Genomic DNA, 8,976 nt, shown 5'->3' on the forward strand with positions numbered 1-8,976 from the left:
ACATTGCGGAAACAGTAATAGACTCGCTTTGATTGGCAGGTAAACTGCAAGATCTCCCCTTGCAGATGATGTAATTGGCCGTGCATGTGACGTGGGCAATTCCAGACCGCCTTAATTGCACCAACAACCGTGTGTCGGTGTGTGACCCACCCCCTCCTCCTCAATGGTCAGGGCGTTGCTATTAAGATTATAATGATTATAATTTGTTCAATGAATTGATTTCAACAATGATTCAGAGGGATTATTGTCCCACTCTGTTACTGTTTATGAGTGAAATGATGATAAATTAATATATTTTACAGAATCACACATTTGCTACACGTTTGTTCTTATCTTGGATTTTTTTTAAAGTGACTTGTGCCCCTTAAATTATTATTGTTAATGATAAATTAGAAGTAATTGACATCACACATTCCAACCATGAACCATTACACAAGACTAAAATAAAGTCAACCACTAATGCCATAATCACCCAATACGACACACTGTACCTTTTGATAACAAGTACACGACGTTATAGCATCGAGCCAAGCAGCTAGTGCAAGAAGCTACGTTAGCTAACGCAGCTGTTAAAATCCTCACTCAGTGCTCTCTCTTGTCAAATGACACAGATGCACACAACTCTGATCTCTATTGCCCTGAAACAAAATCACACTTCTGCTCAGTCATCCACGTGGCTAATGGTTGAAATGAGATGTACTGATGATGTCATATATAATGATTAAAAAATATATTTGAATGTTATAGATAACTTTATGTCTTTATTTATTTATTGCGCATCTCCACAAGAATGTGGATAGTTCCCGTTGACTGATGCCTGTGTTGATGTCGTCAGGACAGAGTGCCGTTTGTGGTGCCGGAGCGTGTGCCCTGGAACCTCATGTGCAGCACTCTCAACAGTAAATTTACCTCAGAGGTCCAGACGCATCACAACCTCAACCACTACAACCAACACTTTCTGGCCCAGAAGATATTTGACAAACCAGACTTGAACGCTGACTTCAGCAACATGATGGTTTCCTGGGCTCAGTTCAATAAGGTATACACACACACACACACACACACACACACAGTAATATGACAGATATTTTATGTTCATTAATAGGGGTGTCAAAATCAGTGTGTTAATTTTGAGTTAATTTAAAATTACTTAAACACCACAATTTTTTTTAATTCGCGATTAATGACCGCCCCTTGGAAAGCCTGTAATGGGGAATCGGAATGCAGCAGACACATCCACATCAAAATTGAGCAGGAATACATTTTATAATAATGCATATATTTGTGGAGACTGGGGTCAAGGGGTATTTTACAATTAAAAGAAAAGTTTTACTTAATATTAAAATGCACTGAGCCGTCACGAACTTCTTACAAATGCAATTATGCCGTTTTTTACAGTACAGTTACATCTTTGTAATTTTAACTCAATTTTATGAATTATTTTGAAATTACTGTATCAATGAGTAAAAGATGCAGCCATACTTCTATTAGTTTGACTTTTATGTTAACAAGAGTATGAAAACTTATTGTACATTTAGAAACAGATTTGTGATTAATTGTGATTTAACTATTGAAGTCATAAGATTAATAACGATTAAAAAAATTAATCGCCTGACACCCCTAATAATGAATATATTCCACTCCTTTGACCAACACCTTTTTCTTTTGTTGTTTTTGTTTTCTGCTAAAAACAAACCACGGAAGTATCGCCACTAGTCTGCCATGTTTGTTTACACTGGTCATGTTTACTCTCAAAAGGTTAAATATTCGTGAGTGAAATTGGTTCGGGGCGGCACGGTGGATGACTGGTTAGCATGTCCGCCTCCCAGTGCAGAGGACGTGACATCGAGTCCGGGCTTTGGCCTTCCTGTGTGGAGTTTGCATGTTCTCCCCTTGCTTACGTGGGTTTTCTCCGGGTACTCCGGTTTCCTCCCACATTCCAAAGACATGCATGTCAGGTTAATGGAGCTCTCCAAGTTGTCCATAGGTGTGATTGCGAGTGTGGATGGTTGTTTGTCTCTGTGTGCCCTGTGATTGGCTGGCAACCAGTTCAGGGTGTACCCCGTCTCCTGCCCGAAGCCAGCTGGGATAGGCTCCAGCGACCCCTGTGAGGAAAAGCGGTTAAGAAAATGGATGGATGGATGAAATTGGTTCGTGTGTGATGTGTTAAGTGTGCCGTGTGGCTGCACACCACACATTGTACATTATACCCGGGATTTTTTTCTCTCATGTGTGGGGTCTCAGAGTTTGGAAGCCTGTCAACAATTTTCAAATCTTGTCGTGTGAACCAGGTGTTAGGTCCACACCATGAAAATATATCATCTTAAAACCTCTGGAGGCTGTAATATATCCCACCAAGTCTTTGTGGGGCAATTGTCACAGTACGCTAAATTCAAATGGCCCAGACGCAATGAAATGCAGAGTTTAAAGGAGTTTTGTTAGGTGATATAGCTCCAAGTCACCTCTTCAAACATTCAAAAGAATTGACAATATGTCGCAATAGTTTTTGTTTGTGGCATTTCAAAAACATGCATACGCAATGTGATTTGAAGATACCTGTCCCAAAATGTCTTGGGCCACATGCAATCCTGGGTGCGCTCGGTTAGTAGATCAGATGTCCCATCTGTTTACATTGGCAATCAAGTTTGCGGTTGATTATGTGGATCATGTGGAGACGTTTCTGCCCAACGCCTTCCTCTTCATGACTTTATGCTCCCACAAACAGACATGCCGACACTTTTAAGCGCGAGTCCATGTCGATCTTACAGGAAGTGCTCCCAGGTCGGCTGTTTACGTTCTGGCAGTGGTTTGAGGGAGTGATGGACCTGGCCAAAAAACATCTGAGGACATACTGGAGTGAAGGGTATGAAGACTCTTCTTTGCTTTGCAATAAATATTAGCAACATGCTGTTAGTAATATCTAACAAACTCTGCTTTTCTCCCCAAGGCTTATATTTGGTTTCATTGGCAAGCAGCATCTCAATGTGATTCTCAACAAGATGCCCAACGGAACCTTTTTGCTGCGCTTTAGCGACTCTGAAATCGGAGGCATCACCATCGCTTACGTGGATGCAACGGAGAGTGAGTAGTACAGGCCATGATGCGGTTTCAAAAACGTATCCTTTGCAAAGACAGGAACGTTAGTCAGAGAGGTCACCTATTCTTGATAGCTTTTATAAATTGTTAGAAAACCAACATTGTTAAGATATTTGTAGTTAATGTTGAACGTATTGATGACGTTTTCTGAGTGTGGAATGTCCTACTATATAAGCGGTCTTTGAATGCACCTTATGTCTTATGTCGAACACGAGTGATGTCAGTGCTTAATTCTGTTGTGATAATTTCCGTTTTATAGATTAAATGTCCGTTTCATAGATTAACCACAAAGGTTGAGTATATTACAAATAATAAGAGAAATATTCAAGCACAAGTGAACCCACAAGGATTTTTTTCAATGAATGTTTTCGTGCTTGAAGTGAAAGAACGCTCCACCAATGCCCAGATGAATACAAAGAGCCCTGACTTTTTAACTGTGATGCGCCACTGATCTGTATATATGACTGGATAGCCAATAGGCCAAGAATCTTCCCAAGAAACGTTTCTCGCCATACTATTCTATACATTTACAGTATCGGAATTGAAGAACATTTGAACTTAGTAGAAACAGCATGATTTATGATGTTTTTAATTTGTTAATCATAAACAAGAGGACTTCAGAAATTGTACAACTTGCCTTAAATACATGTATAAATTATATGTTTGATGATGTTTGCAGGAGGAAACGTGTATATTTTTATTAAAGAATTATAACTGTAATTCAACAAAAGATGCCTAATTAATATTGAGGTCTAAGGAACTGCGTAATAAAAGAAAAAGGGGGTCTTCAAATTACTTGTTAAAAAATAGTGACCACCTATACAAAGAGCCTACAAGATGTATATGTCTAATCTGTACGTGTACGTACAGTTTATACAATAGTCTGCTCGTGAGATGGAAGAGATAAGATGGCTGTCCTGTGGCTTGCACAGGCGTGTATGGGCTATCAGCTATCCAGTAATATATACAGATAAATGGACTGCGCCTATCAGCTTGTATCTTCCCTTCCGTGTGGAGCGTTCGGATGCCTTGCACGAGCTTGACACATAGGCTGCAATTATGCTTTAGGCCAGAGGTGGCATTCTCGAGTAAAAACAAAACAAAACACAATGCATTTTTAAGCAGACATGAAAATCCTTCACCTTTTGGCGAAATTTGCCGTTTTGAAACAAAAATAGGTCACCTATGTGAATCGCGCACATCCGATGAGAAAATATTTCGTTGGGGGGCGGATTAGTGCATCAGTGAACTCAGAAGACAGCACTGATGCACTGATTCACGTTAAATCAGACGGTGACATGTTCCAAAGCATGTAGAGTAGATATGTTGGTAATTTTCTATGGCGCACTTGAACACAGCAGTGTACGCACAACCAGCGTACTGACGTCACCCGCTCGCGCTGGATTTCATTCACACTACATTTTTCCTACATTTTATAGTCATAAATTAGCGACTTTATAAATTGTCAAATTTGCGAGAAAGAACTAATAAATTTGCGAGTTTATTAAGTGGCAAATTTGTGAGTTAATCTTCTTTTCCTTTCGGCTTTTCCCTTCAGGGGTCACCACAGCGAATTAGTTGCCTCCATCTTACCCTGTCCTCTGCATCCTCTGCATCCTCTGCTCTCACACCAACAACCTCCATGTCCTCTTTAACTACATCCATGATAAATCTCCTCTTTGGACTTTTTTTAGACTCCTTCATTCATTCCCCTTCTTTCCAAGGCAAACCTCTACGCCTAAAGCTTCTCCTTCACCTGCTCCCTGCTCTCAATACAGATCACATTGTCATCAGCAAATAGTTCATGGAGATTCCTGTCTAGCCTCGTCTGTCATCCTGCCCATTACCATAGCGAACAAGAAGGGACTCAGAGCTGATCCCTGATGTAGCCCCACCTCCACTTTGAACTCCTCCATCACACCTACAGCACACCTCACCACTGTCTTACAGTCCTCATACATGTCCTGCACCACTTGAACATACTTCTCTGCCACTCCAGACTTCCTCATACAAAACCACAGTTCCTCTCTGGGCACTCTGTCATAAGCTTTCTCCAGATCTACAAAGACACAATGCAGCCCCTTCTGACCTTCTCTGTACTTCTCTATCAACATCCTCAAAGCAAATACTGCATCTGTGGTACTCTTTTTTTTTTTTGGCATGAAACCATAATGCTGCTCACAAATGTTCACCTCTGCCCTCAGTCTCGCTTCAACTACTCTTTCCCATAGCTTAATTGTGTGGCTCACCAGCTTTATTCCTCTGTAATTGCCCCAACTCTGCACGTCTCCCTAATTCTTAGAAATGGGCACCAGCACACTTCTCCTCCATTCCTCAGGCATCTTCTCACTATCTAAGATCCTGTTGAACAACCCTTGCTTTTTTTTTTTTTTTTTTACTCCATCCTCTCTGGCATGTGTTTTTAATTCATGATGTTTTATTATTTGTCAGATTTCATTTAATAAAAAAATAACTATTAAAGTGAATGTTATTTTATAAATAAAAAAAATATAGATATTGTTAAATAAAACAAAACTATCGAAAATTTGTATTGTTCAGTACCGTGATCGATACCCTGATACTGATTTGGAACCGAACAGGTTCAAATGCGAAAGGTACCCATCCCTCCTTGGACACAGCCCATGCTGTTTTTTCAACATCCATCCATGGTCCAATAAATGTAGCAAAGATTTTGAACATTTAAATTCACCATCGCTTCATCTACGGCAGGCCCCCAAACCCGTTTGACGAGTGCCCAACGAATATTAACGAGCAAAATTTTGGTCCATTCCAAATGCTTCTCACCTTTTTCACCCCTGACTTGTTTTTCATGCCTGTTTAAGTTTGATACTTTTTCCACCCTGCACTGTGCTGTTTCCGTGTTGTGTTCAGTAAAAAAATGGAAACATAATTGTGTTTTATTATATTAAGACAACTTTGTCTATTGTTATGATTTGGATGAAGATCAGATTGCATTTTCTTACCAATTTTTGCAGAAAGGCAGGTCATTCCAAAGGGTTCACGTTTTGCTTTCTTTTTTCTATTGCAACTCAATGTGTGTTAGTGTTGAAATGATTTCATTTTGCTTCGCCTACCCTAGTGGGCGAACACAAACAGATCATCAAGAACATCAAGCCCTTCACCAAGAGAGATCTGGACATCCGAAGCCTTGGCGACCGCATCCGAGACATCAGCGAAATCACATTCCTCTACCCTGATTTTCCAAAACATGACGTTTTCAAAAAGTTTTATTCAGGTAATGCTTTCATCTCCTCTCATTTTTTAAAATGTTGCCAACACTAACAAAATACTATCAGAGTTAATTGATTGATTGATTGGTTGATTGATTGATTTTTTTTGTAGAGCCCCAGACTTCCCCCTGTGATGGCTACATCCATACATTACTTCAGACTAAAATGGTCATGTAAGAAAGTGCTTAGCCTAAATGCTCCATCCACGATGAGTTAATGTGTTTTTGAGATATGATATGTGTGTTTGCGTGTGTCTGACTTTCTTTTTTTGCAGGGAGACTGCTTTAGTTCCAGCTGATGCTGCCAGTGTGGCACATCATACTGAAAGCCTCCACAATGCTGCCACTTATCAAGTGTAGGTCATGTTGAAACAGAATATACACTATTACCTTTACAGGTGAACTTCATTTCACCATCTCTAAACCTTTGAATGCACATGCTAGGAATGGGCGAGTACCGATACCAAGTATCAATACCAGGACCCATTTCACGGTATCGGTACTCACGACGGATATCGATACTGGGATCGGCCCCCGCTCTTGTGGCTGTTTTTCGGTCAGTAACTTAACTTAACATTTATTGAGCACCACAGGGGGCTCCGGGAGCGGTAAGAGAGCACATAAGTCTTCAGTTGTACTCAACAATTTAGTTAGCCAAGAAGTGCGGACAGATCTTTGTATATTATATAGTATATGACGAACGGAGAACGTGAAACAAGAAATGGAAATACAGAGCAGCCTTCCAAATTAAAAGCATGGATTTCAAAACAAGATATAATTAAACATCACACTAAACAGCTTGAGGAATTCTTAACATGGAAGATATTACTAAATACCTTGAAGCCCTATTGTATTGAATTTAATTCTTTGTATTCCTTAAAAAGAAGTTGTACAGTGCAAACCTCATATTTTGATTGGGACTTTTTTTCCTCTGGCCACTGGATTATTTGTTTCATTTTATATATCTTTTTTTTTTTAATTCATTTTATTGTGTGCTCTATGCAAAATTACTTTTATGAGTAAAGTGAAAAAATATAATTGCCATTAATTTCAAGCAATTTTAAGGAATTTGCTATAATTGGGATTTGTCATTGTTTTTGTTTTTTTGTGTGAAAATATTATGTATCATAAGTACTAATGGTACCTGCACTTGGTATCGGTGAGTACTGAACATTTGAGTATCAGTATTGGTCTAAACAAAAAAGTGGTATGGAACATCCCTACTCAGGAAATGTGTTGGTCGTTTTATTGATGAAACACCTTCCTTTGAGCTCCTTGTTAGAGAGCAGCAAGTTGTGTCAAAGGTTCTACAACATTGAACAGTTGAACGTGTGCATTCAAAAGTTCAGGCAGGTCACATTAAGTTCAAATATGAAGTGCATTTGAGGTTCATCCTGAAATTTCACCCCAACACTTAATATCCCCAGTTTTGGAGTATGACATCATGCCATATGTGTTGTGCAGGGATACCAGCTCAGTTGCATCGCATGTCCCGAATATGGCGCATAATAATGCTGAAAACTCCCACAATGCTGTTGGCTACCCTCTGTAAGTCATGCTCACTCACTTCATTTTGTTTCCATCACATAGCAACTGTTTAAAAAAAAAAATCCCAGTTAAAGTTAGCATAGTTTAGGATTTTATATTAGAGTTAATTTATATTTTGTTTTGACTTTTTTTTTTTATTAATTAGTTTTAATTAATTTTGAAAGCAGATTTGTTTGTTTGTATTAGTTTTTATTTTTTCACAAATGCTTTGTTTTACTTTAGTTTTTATTAGTATCAGTTTGACCCTGTTAAGTTTAAGTTCAACCTGAAATTTCACCCTAACACTGAATATCCCCATTTTTGGATTAATGAAAGGATGACATGATCGTATGTGTTTTGCAGGGATACCGGCTCGTGTGTTTCCAATTTGACGCATCATGCTGAAAGCTCCCACAATGCTGTTGGCTACCCTCTGTAAGTCCTCACTTCACTTGCTCTCACTGTGTGTCCTTCAAATGGCAACCTTTTAAAAAAGAAATCTCAGCTAAAGTCATAATAGTTTTGGATTATACATACATTTTTATTACATTTTGGATTTATTTCTTTTTAATTCAGTGAGTTTTAATTTTTAGATTTGTTTATTTCTTTATTTATTTTTCAAAAATGCTTAATTTTGCTTTAGGTTTTGTTAGTTTTAGTATTGCTTTTATCTGGCATGCATGAAAATCTCCACCAAAGAGGGGAGCCGTCGACTCCTGCCAGGACAGAGCAAGCGCAAAACCTCAGGGCCCCCCAGGCCTCGCAGCGCCAAGTGACAACCCCCGGGCCCCGCAGGGGCCACCGGCCGGAGAGCAAACCCAGGAGCCAGGAGCGGCCCCCCACCCCAACACGGCCCGTGACCCCAACCCAACGCAGCCGGACGGGGCACCGGTCCACAGCCCCCGCTCCCCCACGAAAATGGAAAACATTCTTGCAACATTAGTACCGTTTGTTTGATATACAGAATGCTGTCTAGGCGGTTTAGCTAATAACTTGTGTACTTTGTCCTCCTGCTGCACATCAGTGTGTTGTGGATGACCTAATGTAGAAATGATCAATAATAACTTTGTATACATTAATATTGAGAATGGCTGAGATTTACA

The 8,976-nt window shown here is 39.5% G+C and overlaps 1 protein-coding gene across 4 annotated transcripts in view; it reads left to right on the forward strand.

Moving 5' to 3' along the window:
• The window catches only part of stat6 (signal transducer and activator of transcription 6, interleukin-4 induced), a 63,432-nt gene that overhangs the window by 48,765 nt on the left and 5,691 nt on the right, over positions 1 to 8,976 (forward strand). For 2 of the 4 annotated variants that reach the window (XM_077553485.1, XM_077553493.1), the window contains exons 13-21: positions 836 to 1,039; positions 2,769 to 2,863; positions 2,948 to 3,081; positions 6,197 to 6,352; positions 6,460 to 6,520; positions 6,622 to 6,702; positions 7,811 to 7,894; positions 8,237 to 8,308; positions 8,573 to 8,976. The exon at positions 8,573 to 8,976 is cut by the window's right edge and continues 1,396 nt beyond it. In XM_077553485.1, the coding sequence (XP_077409611.1) occupies positions 836 to 1,039; positions 2,769 to 2,863; positions 2,948 to 3,081; positions 6,197 to 6,352; positions 6,460 to 6,520; positions 6,622 to 6,702; positions 7,811 to 7,894; positions 8,237 to 8,308; positions 8,573 to 8,816 (1,131 nt within the window). In that variant the 3' untranslated portion in view covers positions 8,817 to 8,976. Of the gene's footprint in view, positions 1 to 835; positions 1,040 to 2,768; positions 2,864 to 2,947; positions 3,082 to 6,196; positions 6,353 to 6,459; positions 6,521 to 6,621; positions 6,703 to 7,810; positions 7,895 to 8,236; positions 8,309 to 8,516 lie in introns of all 4 variants that reach the window. The other 2 variants (XM_077553509.1, XM_077553500.1) reach the window with 2 other exon arrangements.

Source organism: Vanacampus margaritifer, chromosome 1 (genome assembly GCF_051991255.1).
Source record: "Vanacampus margaritifer isolate UIUO_Vmar chromosome 1, RoL_Vmar_1.0, whole genome shotgun sequence".
Lineage (NCBI taxonomy): Eukaryota > Metazoa > Chordata > Actinopteri > Syngnathiformes > Syngnathidae > Vanacampus > Vanacampus margaritifer.